Source organism: Pipra filicauda, unplaced genomic scaffold (assembly GCF_003945595.2).
Source record: "Pipra filicauda isolate LSUMZ 115617 unplaced genomic scaffold, ASM394559v2 scaffold77_size3566232_pilon, whole genome shotgun sequence".
Lineage (NCBI taxonomy): Eukaryota > Metazoa > Chordata > Aves > Passeriformes > Pipridae > Pipra > Pipra filicauda.
This window is the reverse complement of record NW_024104953.1, coordinates 1587014-1602353: the sequence shown is the minus strand read 5'-3', so window position 1 is coordinate 1602353 and position 15340 is coordinate 1587014. Positions and strand designations below refer to the sequence as shown.

At 39.9% G+C, this 15340-nt stretch overlaps 2 protein-coding genes across 24 annotated transcripts in view; one reads left to right on the top strand and one right to left on the bottom strand.

Moving 5' to 3' along the window:
- LOC114002181 (SLX4 interacting protein) overlaps positions 1 to 5368 on the bottom strand; it is an 82363-nt gene extending 76995 nt beyond the window's left edge. For 5 of the 13 annotated variants that reach the window (XR_005566673.1, XR_005566676.1, XR_005566674.1 and 2 more), the window contains exons 1-3: positions 3979 to 4761; positions 3427 to 3509; positions 29 to 77 (exon numbers count right to left, since the gene is read on the bottom strand). Coding sequence is in view for 9 of the 13 variants with exons in the window: in XM_039389860.1 (XP_039245794.1) it covers positions 29 to 55 (27 nt within the window). In the remaining 4 variants the exon portion in view is untranslated. The other 8 variants (XM_039389867.1, XM_039389865.1, XM_039389864.1 and 5 more) reach the window with 8 other exon arrangements.
- MKKS (McKusick-Kaufman syndrome) lies at positions 4743 to 13170 on the top strand. 11 transcript variants are annotated; one of them, XM_039389858.1, is made up of 6 exons: positions 4745 to 5031; positions 5989 to 6214; positions 7845 to 9277; positions 9761 to 9936; positions 10588 to 10698; positions 11176 to 13170. In XM_039389858.1, exons 3-6 carry the CDS (start codon positions 8287 to 8289, stop codon positions 11614 to 11616), a joined length of 1719 nt encoding a protein of 572 aa, XP_039245792.1. In that variant the 5' UTR covers positions 4745 to 5031; positions 5989 to 6214; positions 7845 to 8286; the 3' UTR covers positions 11617 to 13170. The 11 variants fall into 11 exon arrangements, with proteins under 11 accessions (XP_027603823.2, XP_039245792.1, XP_027603818.2 ...); XM_027748017.2 differs by having other exon boundaries at positions 5985 to 6214; XM_039389856.1 differs by having other exon boundaries at positions 5030 to 5107; positions 5985 to 6214.
- Positions 13171 to 15340: the final 2170 nt, after the last annotated feature.

Below are 15340 nucleotides of genomic sequence, written 5' to 3'. Positions count from 1 at the left end.
TTTTTAAAAGCTATGACATTCTACTTACCTTAATGACAAATTTGTTGGATGCCATGATAGGTCAGAGTAAGCTGGTCCTATAAAAACATCAATTAACAGTGATCAGCACTGGAGAAACACTCAGATCTCTACACCAATCAAGAAGGATTTTTACATCTATTACTCATTTTTTTCAGCACTGCTGTTCTTCAAACCCTACTCTTTGCTTTAAGAAATCCAAGGAAAATTCGTATTTAAAGGAGAATTACTTAGCTACCTGTGTTGATTTCCTTTAGTGAACTTCATAACTGTTCAGGCACTTCACATCTACCATATGAAACACAAAATTAGAACTCTTTTAAGTAACAAACTACAGCTTTTGGTGCACAGAAGATCCATACATATATAATTATATAAACACATACACATGTATACTTAAAATTTTAGACTACAACACACTTAAAGCAACATAACCTGAGCCTTATTGTGGTTGCACAAAAGTAAAGTGAACTTCAGAGATCCTCTTCTTTTGTTTATTCTAAATAGGATCTAGGTTGCTTAATTTGGGACCCTGAGTGAAGTGCATTCAGCTGCACAGCCCCTGACCCTGCCTCAGACCATTCCAAGGAACTCAGGAAGCATTAATTCATGCTGGAAATTAAAACACCCTCCCTTGGGCTCAAGAAGAAACCTTCAATTAATTGCCAAGATTTTTTTCCAAACTGACAACAATCAATGTCAAAGCATTGAAGCTACTTGGGAAGCTCATCCTCCTCCACACAAACAGGAGCTAAACATTCACTTGTCAAAAGCAGAAAATTAGGTTAAACTCATGAAAGTCTTTCCAGCCAACCACACAGAGTTGGGATTCAGAAGACAGGTCATGGGCCCTAAGGTACCAAATTAATACCTCCAAAAAAACTAGGAATAAAAAAAATAAACTACATTCCATTTTCACACAGGACAGGAAGAGAGGGAACAGACAAAGAAGAGACTTGGACTGGGCAGAAATCAGGTGAAATGAGGTCTCAGTGTGGTGGCAGGAGACAGAGCACCCAAACAACACAGTTCAAGCTTCAAAATCAAAACAGAAAACCAGTGTCAGTAGCTTCTGCCTGCAATAGATGAACTGCAACAGAAACCACACGGAGAATAGAGCTGCCTTTTATGTCCTAAAGTTTCCTAAAGCATTAGTCTCTTAAGATGGACAAATCTGGTCAATTTTGTACGAGAGTTGTAGGAAAATACTAAAAACTGAGGAAGACCTACACATTTGTCACTGCAAACTTCAAGTTATTGGCAAGTACTGAGACAGAGCTGTCAAAATTTCAGGACACAAGGTAGGTTGGGGATATGTGTCTCTATCAGGCACTACAACTTAACTGTTTCAAAATGCAGTCATTATGCCTATTTAGCTTCAAATAAGTGCAAAACAAGACAAACACCCACTTTGCAGCTACACAGCATAGCACAGGTAATCTGGATCTTAAGATTCAATAGTAGCAAATATGTTGAACTCAATAAACACAGGGCTTCCATTCCAAATGTTCAAATGCTGAGACCGAAGATTTCAAAATAACTATGAGAAAATGTGAAAGTAATGAGGGCACAATTCCATGTACTGGCTGAAGGAAAACTCCCAGCTACTTACATGATTTTTTTTTTCTAAATATCATATTAATATCCAAGCAGTAAGATATAAAATCAGTAAAGGGATGGCAAACAGTGAGAAGTAAAGTGGCCATTACAGTAACCAGGTTAAAATGAGTTTGAACTGAGAACCACTCTCCAAGTAACTACTGAAAATAACCTTTAATATAGTTCATAAAATGTTTCAGCTCTGTCCTGAAAACAAGGTCAAAATTAGAGCTTTTATCAGCTGTACAGTAATAGTAAGCAGAAAGATACATAAAATAAATTGAATTTTAAAATAACAGAAAAAAAACATTGGAATACCATCATGGCTTGTGCCACACCACTATCATTCTCTCTTGCACAAAACAGCCCTGGAAGCTTTTCAATCTTATCAGAGTAAACCCTGACAACTTTACTGATTTTGAGAAGCACAATGCAAGGGACAGTGCTCTGCACCACCTGAGACATCGTATTTCAGTTCAGCCAGGCAGTAAGTGCCACTCTATAGAAGTAAACACAGAAGAGAAACTATAAGAAGAATCCCAGGAGATGAAACTCAGAAATCACTGAAACAGCAGCTGCCAGAACTAGTTCAGAAGAGATGCTGAAGGGAAATGGCAGCCACCAAGTGAAAACCATCTGAGCTTCTCAGCTCCTTATAACATTGCTCCTGAAGAACAATATTTGGACTGGTAATGTCTTCTCATTAATCTTTACAGGAGGAATAATACAAAGAAGAGTTGCAACAAAACGTGCCAGAGCATCACCTCTTGTCTAAATGCTCATGTTCTCCTTGAGAGCAAACAAAGCACATGAATGAATCAGCTGAACTGACCCTGCCAGCACCTTTTTGTAACCATTTGCCTTCCAGAACAATACTGTTGCAACAATCCTGCTACTACTGTTGTGAGAAGAACTGCCCGCAGGCTGAAATCCCCTCCAAATCTAATTTACAAAATAACAGAAGAAAAACATTAAAAGGAAAAAGATGGCCAAAAAAAAAGGCAATTTTTGTTCAATTTGCTCTTCCTGGAGTTTGCCAACTATCCCATTCTTTGCACTGACCATATAGATAAAGGAAAGGAAATACAGCAGATAGAATAAATGTAAGCAAATCCTCAGAAAACAAGAAAGAACACACCTCATGTGTGAGCCATCAGGAAGGTCACTGGAGCGACACAGGTGAAAAAGGACCCAATACTGAGACATCACAAAATGGGCCAAAGCATCCAGCAATTGTACAAGAAAAAGCCAACTAGACCCAAAACACTTTGCCATTTTCTGTGTTGAAAAACCCCCCACCAAAATCACAGATATTATTATACTTGCTACTGTTTGGCAACAAGACTGTTTCTCATGGAATAACATTTCTGTTGCAAACCTCTAAAGGAAACTCTAAATAAGGAAACGTAAAGATAAAATAAGGCAGGAAAAACTCCTCTCAGAAACTGTATCTATTAAAAAAATATTTTTAAGTCTTGATGTGGTGTTTGTAAAAAAAAAACTTTGAACATGAAAGTTTTCATAGACAGTGTGTATAAGAAAACATGATTCAGAATTAAACACATAGGTTGCCTGTGGCTAGAGTGAGACACACTGAAAAAATAATGTGGTACAATATCTTTCTTTTCTAAATTTGATGCCAAGTGGAATGTAGACACTCAGGAGAAGGCAGTGCCTCATGGCCCCCCAGAGAGTGAGTGGAAGTGTTCTCTGCCAGCTGAGGAACAGCATCTTACCCCAGAAAAGAAGTAGCTTCCCGTGGTGAGGGAATTTGGAACTCAAAGGGAATGAGGAACTGAAAACTCGTACCAGATGCTTGAAGATACAGCAGCAAACTATTCCACACTGCCCATCTCTGGGTGCCTTTGCCTCGAGTGGGGAGAGGTGGACACCTGAAAAAAACAGCACAAACAAACACATAAATGCTGAATAAGGAAGTCTGTGAAGCAATTTGATATTAACTGTTTCTGTAGTTCGTTTTTGTAGTTCAAGATGAACTATCACAACATAACGGAGGAGTTTCCTGAACTTTCCCTTAGTCCATAGGTATTGTAGTCAAACACTGTTCAGCACTCATCAGTTTTAGGAGCAGATCATAAGCTTAGGATGAGCAGTGCAATACTCAGCTACTCACATATCTAGTAAAGCATTTGTAGTCCTGAAAAGACATATCACAATCTTCACAATTTTGCCATTTCAGGCTTTTTATGCCCGCTGTGGCCAATTGCTCCACTTAACCCTTGAAAACTACTCTTCCAACAAGTAAGCATCTTTTTACCTCGTTGTTATCCACACTCCTTCATTCGGGAACTGCCCATTCATCTCTAAAGTTCAACAATTTCAAAGACATTACTCACTCACCTCACCCACCACTGCACAGAATTAGAGGAAGGAGAGGTTCTGAGGAACATCAGAGGGCTGTCACAGACAGGTGCTGGCTGTTACCTTTTTGCACTGATAAATACCTCTTTTTTTTAACTTTCGTGAACAGTTGAATGCAATGAACAATGAAAAAAAATTATCATACAATGAAAAGAAATCATGATTTTCCCTTTCGTGTGGAGATTAGGCATTAAATACTTGTCTTTTGGCTACGGTTATAAACTCTGCAACTATTTAAACAAAATTGAAAACAAACTCATCCATTAACACGTGAATATAAAACGAGACTCTTGACAGCAGTGAGCATGGCGAGAAGAGTGAATACAGGAAAAGTATTCCTGCAGCCATAGGAGTAAATACAAGAAAAGCGAAGTAGAAGAGTGAAGTAGAAGGAAGAGCTAAGGAAACACTCAGGTCAGGGAACGAAGTTCTTTTGATCTTGTTTTGGCCAGAGCACCTTCGCCCGCCCACAGGAAAGCTCAGACAGGTGGGCGCTCGTGTAACGCGGAGTGACTGCAATAGGAGGTAAGCAAGGAAGAAAGTTCTGAGAGATATATGCATATTTTTAAGAGCGGTCGGGCAGGGATGAGCCGCGGGGGGCGGCGCCGGAGCGACCCCACCGAGGCGGCGCCTAAGGGAGGCACGGCGGGAGCCAACCGGCACAACACCAGCTCTCCCCAAGCGTCTCCTCACACGTTTAACTAACGAGGAAAGAGAGCCTGGAGCCCGAGGCGCGGCCGCTCCCGCAGGAGCCGAGCGGCCCAAGGCGGCCGTACCTCCCCCCGCACCGCGCCCGCCTCCCGCCGCTCTCCTGCCCTACCCAAAATGGCCGCGCCCGTCGCCGCCGCCCGCCCTGCTCTGCCCGCACGCAAAATGGCCGCCAGGGGCTGAGGCGGGACCGGGGCGCGAGTGACGCAGCGCTCGGCTAATGGCGGGCAGAGGGGCGGGCTCGGCGATAGCGGAACGTCCGGGTCGTGTTTCTTCTGCTGCTTCTTCTTCCTGCGAGGGCGCGTTTGAACGTGTCGGGGGCGGGTGAGTCTTTACCTCACCGGGGAGGCTCCTGAGCAGCGCCTTCCTCGCTCCCTCGCAAAGGGGAGAGAAGCCTCAGGTGCGCCGTGCCCGCGGTCTCTGTCCCGAGGGAGCCGCTGCCCCTCAGCCGCCCGCGCTTCAAGGTCGCTGGGACGCGAGGAAGAAGGAGGAGGGAATTGTGAGGGCTCCACGTCGTCATGCTGGGGTGGTTAGTAGGGCTTTTACACCTGTCCGGTGGATGGAGTTGGGGAGGAGTAGGAGCATCTACTGCTCGAGTTGTAGCTTTGTAGCCGTTCAACCCAGTGAGATATTTGGCATAAGAAAGCGTGCGTTTTCTTCTCGAAGTAGGTACTTCTTGACAGAGAGTAGTGTTTTCCACCTTCTTATGATATAAGGGTTAAATTATTCTGTTAGTGCTGGTGCTGTTGTAGCTTCCGGATGCCGTAAGGTGCTCAGGCAGAGCCGCCACTCTGGGCAGGGTAAACTGGGGTCAGAAGCATCACAACTTGCTTTGCCTGCAAGTTAAAAGTTCTATATTTATTCTCTCATTAGCTCAGTTAGACATTCAATTGTATTAACTACTGGGGGAGAAAAACAAAAAAAAAAGGGTGTATTTTAAAACTGCTTTAAGGCTTCAAATATTTACCATCTGAGCAGTCACGCTTGTAATTAGATAAAGCTTTGTTGCTTTGTTGTGTTTAAGATTTAGCATGCCAAAGCTCGAAGCAAGTGCAGCAATTAACACTTCAAAATGCCTGAATTGAGGTTATTTTTGCACCTTTTTTTTCTAAGTTCACAAAGTAAGATTTTCTTGTGTTGTTTTGTGTTTTAGTCATCTGCTGCACTGTAATTAAAGGTATTAGCATTCAGCTTCATCTGTTCAGTGCTGTTATTATAGGGTAAAAAAATAAAGGATTTCTAGAATATATTTAAAATAATAAATTATCTTTACCTAGGTAGATGCCAGTTTGCAATGGGTCTTAAAACCATCTGGAAGGACTACAAAGTTCTGATTGTTATGGGAACTGGCCTTGGGCTGGTACACTGGGGCTGGTTTTACATCAAGTCCAGTCCTCTTTTCCAAGTGAAGACAGAGGACTATGTTCCAGAACCTGGAATTGTGACATACGTGATGCAAAGCGATCAAAAAAATAAAGAAAAATAACATTAGTACTGTGTATTGTAGGTAAGTTGCCTAATTAGTTGTATCTGTATCTTAGAGGGAGGAGATGAGTCAATTAAATGAGAGTGTTCTAACAGATGCAGCCTTGCTGCTCTAACTTGAGTATTCTGGAGTTTTATTCTTCTTTGCAACTGAGTTAATCTTGTAGCTACGTGGCTCCAAAAAGTGCATGATAAAACTCAGAAAACTACTGCTAAATCCCATATGATGGGATCAGTTTAAGTGATGGTGTTACGTGTCTTTAAAAACAAATTCCAGTAACTTCAAGGCAACAGTGCTGCTCTTGTGACTGAGTCTGTAACTGTGTCCTTTGAGGCTCAAAACTACCCAGAAACAGTTAGGACTTTACATAGGAAGTATTCTGTAGGGACAGTAATTATAGTGGAAAACTAAACAACATTAAATATGAAGGAAGTTTAAGTACTGTGGAGATTGCATAGAAATGTAAATAAATATCCCTTTAAGTTTGAAAGTGTTTTAAGAACTGAAAAAATTTCCTGTTAAGCGTTTTGAAGTAAGAAACTTTTCTTTGAGTCAGATTTCTTAAAGCTGTTGGAACATCAGAAGCTTTTGTTTCTGAAGTGGTTGCCTGGCAGGCGGTGCTGAGTAGTTGAGTTCTTTTGGTTTTGAGTAAAACAGATGAACATCACTGTTTTTACTATCACTGTAAACTGTCACACAAAACTCTCACTGTAGTTTTGACACTTTAGTGAGATTCAGTGAAGTTTGTAATGGCCTGTTACTTGTAGAACTACAGGTAAAACAACAGAGATTGGTGGTCAGAATTGAAGTTATTAACAATATAATATTCATATAACCGGTGTGCTGTTTTTTTTCTTTTTTTTTTACTGTATGCTTGTAGTAATTAACAGATTAATAGATTTTCTCAGTTAAAAAGCATTCAGGTGCCCAGGTGGGCAAGAAGGCCAATGGCACCTGGCTTGTATCAGGAACAGTGTAGCCAGTGGGACCAGGGAAGTGAATGTCCCTCTGTACTTGGCACTGGTGAGGCTACACATCAAATTATGGGTTCAGTTCTGGGGCCCCCACTTCAGAAAGGACATTGGGGTGCTGGAGAGTGTCCAGAGAATGGCAACGGAGCTGGTGAAGGCTCTGGAGCAGAAGTCTGATGAGGAGTGACTGAGGGAGCTGGGAATGGTTATCCTGGAGAAAAGGAGGCTCGAGGCAACATCATCACTCTCCAAACCAAGGAGCTTTTAGTGAGGTGGGAGTCAGTCTCCTAAGTAACAAGTGATAGGACAAGAGGAAATGGCCTCAGGTTGTGCCAGGGGAGTTTTAGATTGGATATTAGGAAAGCTGTCTTCACAGAAAGGCTTGTCAAGCACAGGAACTGGCTGCCCAGGGAAGTGGCTGAGTCACCATCCCTGGAGGTATTTAATAGATGTGTAGATGTGGCACTTGGGCACATGGTTCAATGTTGGGCTTGGCAGTGCTGGAGGAACAGTTGGACTTGATCTTAAAGGTCTTTTCCAACCCAAACGATTCTGTGGTGCAGTGTTTGTCCTTGTGTGGCTTTTTTTTTTTTTTTTTTTAAATGAAAAATAAAATAGCAGTTCAAGCTATGCAATACTGTCATAAGATTATCCTAATACCTTTCTGGTTTTAATTGTAGGTGTAACTAACGTTGAAGCTTTTCATCTGTGACTGTTGCCAGAAAAGATGAAGAAAACTACCTGGAACAGAAAGAACCTGCTGCTTGTAGTAGGACTGTCAGTTATAGGCGTCCATTTAGGAAGCATGCTTGTAAACTTTGTTGCAAAAAAATCTGCTCAGTCACATTCAGAAGTTAAAAGAGATCGTCATGAGTGAAAGTAGCTTCCTGCTGTCATTATGCGTCAGTGTTGCAACATGATTTAAACCTCATTTTAAGAAAGACATGATGAGCAGTCACAGGAATGTTATTGTACTGTATGTACTGTTTCACACTGAAAATATTAATCCTTAGCTGCAAAGAGTTTAAATGTACTACTTTTAGATTTTAAAAGTGCTATGAATTATTGATCCGAGTGCAAATGAATTGTTTTGTTGGCCAGAATTAAAATCTTACTTTGAAAATGTCTCGTCTTGAAGCTAAAAAGCCTCCGTTATTTATTAGTGAACCTTTAACTAAAGACACGGTGTGTCAGTCGCTGCTTCTGCTTAGCAGGATATTTAAATCTTCCTATGGTCCTGCTGGGAGACTCAAACAGCTCCACAACGGTGTGGGAGGCTGTGTTTGTACAACTTCCCAGTCCTCAGCTCTCCTGAGGCACCTTTCCGTCAGCAGTCCCGTGCTCCGCGTTCTCACAGCCTCCGTGCAGAACCACGTCTCGCGCTGCAGCGACTGTGGCTTATTTACTGCCATCCTTTGCTGTAGCTTGATTGAAAACTTTAGAAGCCTGAATGTTGCACCTTGCACTGTCATTAAAATAACCAAGAACCTCCTGAGTTTGTGCACGGACTACCTGAAATCTGAGGCTTGTGGTTGCCGGGTGTCCGTGGATTTTAGCAGTGTTGAGACCCTGGTTTGTTTGGTACGTAGCGTTTTAACAAGCAAACCTGCTTGCATGCTTAACAAAACAGAAGTTGAGCATCTCACCACGCTGGTTTTAAAGGCCTTTTTATTTACTGTTCCATGTCATGTTGAGACTAATGCTGTTTTAGGAAAGTGTGTAATAATACCTGTGAAAGGAAGAAGAGTGATGGATTCTACAGTTCTTCCTGGACTACTGATAGAAACACCAGAAATTCAGCTGGGAAAACCACTTGCTGTCAAAAGAACTGGTTCAAGCATGATCAAGATTGCACTTTTCTGTGCGTCCATGTCGGGAGACAGCTTCAGCCCTGAGGAAGGAACTATAGCAGTCCGTCACGGAACTTCTCTAGAAATGTCAGAGCTGAATCAGTTGCTGAATGTAGGGAAGCAGCTGGTTCATGATGGGGTCGGCCTTGTGGTGTGCCAGAAAGTGATCCATCCAGCCTTGAAACAGTACCTGAAGGAGAACCACGTCATGGCTGTGGACAGAGCTGGGCTGTCTCTGATGGAGCCCCTGAGCCGGATGACAGGTAACAGGCGAGTTTCCTGTACTAAACAATTGCCCCCAAGTTTTCATCAGGAGATCAACATTATCTGGGGTGGTGTCATTGCAGAGTAAGGGTTCTTATTTCTGTCTGGATCCTCTTAGCAGCTGAGCAGGAGTTGTTTTTTTGCAGTCTGAAAGCCGTTTCTTAAGGTGAGATGGGTCTTTCACAGGTTCTAGCAATGACATACCAGACATGTGATTACTGCTTGCTGCAGGAGGAATATCCACTTCTAGAAACAGTTACTTTTTTTTTTTTTTATTTCAAACTATCACCAAGTCTTGCACTTTGAACATGGTGGTTTCTGTTCGTGATTTCCTGCGTAGGTTGAAGTGTCAGGTATTGAACAATATATATATATATAACTTATAAAGCCAAGGAGAAAAAAGTTCATGTTTTATGAAATGCAACAGGTAACTCTTCTGATGATGGTACTACATGTTGTTCTCTGCTTTTCATAATTGGCAGGTTCAAAGCCTGTAGCTTCCATACACTCCTTGTCTCCTGGTTGTTATGGCAGTTTGAAAGATGTCAGCATTGAGAGGGTTGCTTCAAAACATTTTGTGCATCTGATTCCTGGGGACACAGTTATCTGCAGCTTGATACTCTGTAACAGAAGTGAAACAGCGTGGGATGAGTTGAAGGTAAGTAAATTTTCCTGAAATCTTTCCTTGAAAAGTCATGCTTTTAATGGAAAAATTAATGAGAAACAGAAATATGGTGAGTTTAGAAAAGTGATTTTTCAGTACATAAGTTGAAGTTTACTTGTCTCCAGAATTTCGAAATCCTTAAAGTGCTCACATTCATTTATTGCCTCAGTTTTAATACAGAAAGTTTAGACACAGAAACATTTTTCACCTGTTCTTGAAGCCAGTGCTGGATAAATATTTTCATTCTCATTACTTGGTCTGTGAGAGCACAAAAATAAAAACTGCCAGCAAAAGGCCAGCAGCAAACACTTGCAATGGCAGTCAAGCATAGTTTTGCATTGAACAGTTGCTCTAGAAATGTCATTGATACTGATTGACTTTTTATATATAACCCTGTTTTGCAAAAAGAAGGAATAAAATGCGGCTTTTTTAATTTCTACTTTTCCATAGTGTGGACAAATAAAGACAATTTCTCATTAAGTGAATATGGTTTTGGAAATCACTCAGCAGCTTTATATCCACATGTAATTCAAGTTTCTGGAATCTGTACTAGAAACTACTGAAAACTTTATTCTAGTAGTTTTTTCTACTGAGCAAATCCTGTTAATCATGACATGAATAACAAGAATTTTATATGATTTTCAGCGTGTCTGTGAAACTGCAGAACATGTGTTACAGTTAACAATGAAGGAACCTTTGGCATTGTTAGGAGGGGGCTGTACAGAAACTCACCTGGCTTCATACATAAGATACAAGGTATGTAAGACAAGGTTTTTTAAAGCTGCTTAATATACTTAAGAAACAAGAATTTATGTAGAATCACTGCTACAGCGAAAACACTTATCTCTTCTATGTTAATGTGGGATTTTTGCTGTCTAACTGCTGCAATAAAACAAAGGGGTCTATTTGTAGCACTAGGTGTTAATTACATCTTTCAGACTTGTTAATACTGTATTTGTACTTGTTAGTCTTTCTTTAGGTAGCTATTATAGTAAGTGCGTGGTTTTAAGTGTTAAAAATGTGTAGAGTTTTTTTGTTGAAAGATGATAATGCAGAACTCCACTTTGACTTGTCTAGAAATCTTCCCTATTCTGGAATAATCAGAATATAAACATTTTTTTTAGTTAGAGCTGAACCATCTGGTTTGGAAAAAAAAATGCAGCAGCGGGATCCATGTTTAAAATCACTTCTGTGAAACAGTGTTCTAACTTTTGATTTTGGTTTCTTTTTTAGAGCTCTAGTCTGTCCACCAGCACTTTTCAAGACCTGGGTTGTTCTCAGACACAATACCAGTTGGTTGCTGATGGGTTTTGCCGTTCCCTGGAGTCTGTAGCTCGCTCTCTGAATCATGATGGTGGAGAAATTCTAACAGATATGGTTTATGGACACTGTTGGTTTGTTCCATCAGGTCTTCCCTCTGTCTCAAACTGGTCAGATGTAGTTTCAAAATGTGGCTGTGGGATTAATGGTAACACGGAGGACCTCAGCTGGAGGATTTTGGAAGGCCAGTCTTGCTCTCCTGTTATACAGGGCTGCCCTAAAGAGCCCTCAGTAAAAGTTACTGACTTTCTGACATTGGACTGTTTTGCTGCAAAATGTAGTGGCCTGCAAGTAGCTCTGGAGACAGCCAACCTGGTCCTGGATCTCTCATACGTAATCGAAGATCAAAATTAGCTCTGATTTTATGAGAATTGTGTTGCACAGCAAGATACTAAATTGAAAGCGGGGTGATATTTAATGTGTTAAGATACTTCATTTGGTTAAGAAATGCACAACAGAAATTTTAAATTGAACAGTTGGCCCTTAATACTCTTCTCATTGTTATTCTGCTGTGCTCTCAAGCATTTTCAAATGTTTCACGTGTTCCCTCTGCGTAAAGGAAAGTTTTGGATGTGTGTTAGCTCTGTGGCATCTTCAAAGGAATGGGAAACATGGATACCCTTGCTGAGTAAACATGTTATGGATTAGAATTTATGTAGCCTCTGCAAAAGCTTTACACACTCAAACAGACTTTTGTAATGCAGCAGAACTTTATCACTGGTATTTTTAATTTTGCAGGTAAAAAAGGCTTTCCCAAGCAGGCATCTTGAGCTACCTGTTTTTAAATTTTGTTGTGAAGTTCTTGTTACCATATACTATGTGCAGTTTCTGTTTCTAAATGGCTGGAAGATTTTAATTCACGTTTGTAATTTATTTAGCAAGTTATAAAAGCTCATCCTGGAGCTCCTAAGGTAGGTAATAGAAGATTTGAAAAGAAATGGCAGACTGGGTGGAAAAAAACTTCTGTGAATTGGACCTTGATTATCTTCTGTGGAACACAGGACAGTCTGTAGTGAAGTTTCTATCATTTAAGCAAAGCTGCAAGAAAGAATATCCCACTTACCATTCAGTTAACTCTTTGACTGGCTTCTTTTAATGAAGTAAGGCTTTAAGCTGCTCAGGCTTGTTTTGATCTTTAAATAAGACTGTAGACTGAAGGATCAGAACTTTTTCTCATTCTCAGCTTGCATGCGAGATCAAAAGGGGTGTTACAGTTTCTTGCTTAAACTCATTTTCTTTGCCACTCTTCTTCTCCCCCTTTGTTTTCAGTCACAAGGGGCAAATTGTTCATGGTGTGCTTCTCCAGAAAACATCCAATTCAGTTGTAGTCTAGTCTGCTTATTTGTTTCCTGGTCTCTTAAGTTTTTAATATATTTACTGAGTCTAAGCAGTGGAATTGCTTTGTATAACTCAGTTTTGAAATATGTAATTAAACCCAGATCTTTCCAGACCTTTGGTACAAAGTCCTTTTAATTTTTAAGAGTGTAAATAATAATTTTCTCACTGGGAAAAAAAATGGAAAGTTATTTAAAGTTCTTTATCTTTTTATGACATGAAATGATTGTTTCAGTGCTATAAGGCATCCTTTGGGAACTTGTGGAAGAATGTTACAAGGGTTGAGAATGGAGGCTCTTCAAAACTGATTAATAAAAAGGCTCCTTTCATATCTTGATCCTCCCATGTACCATGAACCATATGAAAACATCAGGAATAATGAAGCCAAATGATGGTGTATATCTTCAGGCACAGAAGAATCTTGGTAATACTTCATCTAATTATGAGTCTCTAACTCAGAGTGCTGAATTAGAGTATTTTACTTTCTATAAAAGCAACTTGTTATGCGTGGAAAAATGTTGAGTTTAGTGACTACTGCTGCGAAATGAAAATTAAAGCAGTATTTGAGTAGAAGTATTTGTGAGTGTTCTTTTGTCTTGGTATCTGAAGGTCGGTTCACAGCTCTCGAATCAGAGCTGACAACGGTTTTTATTCTCCCACAAAATCACAGATTAGAAGTCTATGAAAAAATTCAATTTGAGTTTTGGTAAATCAAATTTTAGCTAAAAATTAATTTATGCCTGAAGTAAAAATTGTTTCATATATAGATAGTTTTAATGACAATAATTTTTTTGTCTCCCACTGACTGAAAAGGATAAATAAGCAGCTGACTCTGCTGCTTATGGACAGTTCAGGTTCCATTGTCAGTTATGGCTCTTAAACCTTTAGTGGTTAGTGTTGCCTCATCTTTAATGGGTAACATGAGTAATACAACTTCAGATACTGCTTAAAATGCAAGTAAATAGAATTTTGACTCTCAATTCAACAGCAACTCTTGAACTTCCATATTTGGAAGGGTTTCCTCCTGTGTTTTGAAGTTGACAAGATGAAATATTTCCAGTTGCAAGGCCTCTGAGAAGCCACTATCGTTTTATTCCTGTTACCCTTAGCATTTAAACTTTGTTCTGGGGGAAAAATTAGCATTATACAAGTATTATTAAGAGACAAGTGTTTTCTGATCATGACCCCAGTCGTGTCTGATTTCCACGGATTGCTCAGAGGCTATTAATTTAACTTTAATAATTCTACTGGTAATGCACAAGAAGTAAGAAAATTCATCACCAGCCTTCTCAGCTGTGTTAGTGCTCGAGGCCTAGCAGGAGAAAAAAAGAAGGGCTGATATTATGATCACTCAGGTCAGCATATTTAGGTAAAATGCCAGTTTAATATAGTTCCTCCTCAGTTCATTGTTTGGTATTTAGAACTTGAAAGTGAAGACCTGAAAATGTTGATTAATTTAGGGTTCTTTGTTTCTATTATTGTGTCCTATTTAAGTAGACATACCATTAAATATTACTATTTTGTCATTGGCTAAGAGTGCAGAATACCTGCTTTTCACTGATTCTGCTACTGGTTTGTGAATTTGTACAGTCACTGAGCCTTATCTGAGGTCTTTTTCTGTGTATTTTCTAAAATGGGAGCAAAGGTTTGTGGGTGAAGAGTTTGAAGATCTTCACTTTGAAGTGAAGAATTACTTACTGCACGGGAACAAAGAAAGAGATATTCAGGAAAAAAAACTCAAATCCTTGCTAAAATATTAGAGTAATTTCATGAAGGGAACTTTGGCCAGGATTTATGTAGACTCCTTAAACCATTCTGCTTGGTAAAACACCCCTGCTCTCCTCGTATATTGAATGCATTTTCTTTTTCTATGAAGTTTCAGCTACAGTATGTCACTGTTTCTAACAGTAATCTGATTTATTGCTTTGCATCTTCAGTACACACACACAGAGAAAAGCTCTGTGCAGGAATGGTTGAAATTCAAGATGAGCATTGTCAGACACATCAGCAATCCTTACTGTATATATCATGTATATCTTCAGAGTCTGTGCTCTGCATTTTGGAGCAGATGTTCATATGCTGCTAATCCTTGAAGACAGGGTAAAAACAGATTTGTGTGTTTGGGAAACCTAACCTTACTATATTGGTAGCATAACATGGCCTTGTTGGTTTTTATTTTTTTTTTATTTGAGTGTTTGGGCATTTCTAGGCTGACCAGCTAACACTGTTACAGAGTTAGATCTGTCTTGGTAAGTAAAGAGTATTTATTACTGTCAAAGCTCGTAAGAAGAATAGTGCCTGGAATATCACAAGCACAGTAGAGCATGTACAAAACAATTCACCTTACCCAAAACCTGAAATTCTGAGTTATACTTATGCCCTTATTTTGCTGTACTGAGCAGCAAAATGTGGTATTTATCACATTTTCAGCAGTGCCATGTGAACTGAGTCATGTAAGTACTACACTCTTTAATCTCAGAAAAATCAATATCTGTGAGTCAGTCAATGTCATAGGAAGAACTTTAACTCAATTTGCATTTACTGCTGTTCTGAAGATGCAGAAAGAGCGTGGTTTTATTGCAAGGGGACTACCTCCAGCAGGCTTATAATCTTCACAGCAGGCTTTTTGAGGTCACATTACAATGTTTATTTCTAGAATATTAGTAGCTTTTATCCGTTGTTGTAAATATTAGTTATTTCTATCTGTTTGCCAGCAGAGGCAAGTTGCACAGTACTAATAAAT

Excerpts from the sequence above, each read along its gene's own strand:
- MKKS (XM_027748022.2), top strand. The coding sequence starts at position 8,287 with ATGTCTCGTCTTGAAGCTAAAAAGCCTCCGTTATTTATTAGTGAACCT. Across the intron at positions 9,937-10,587 it reads CAGCGTGGGATGAGTTGAAG|CGTGTCTGTGAAACTGCAGA; the intron begins GTAAGTAAATTT and ends TATGATTTTCAG. Across the intron at positions 10,699-11,175 it reads CTTCATACATAAGATACAAG|AGCTCTAGTCTGTCCACCAG; the intron begins GTATGTAAGACA and ends TTTCTTTTTTAG.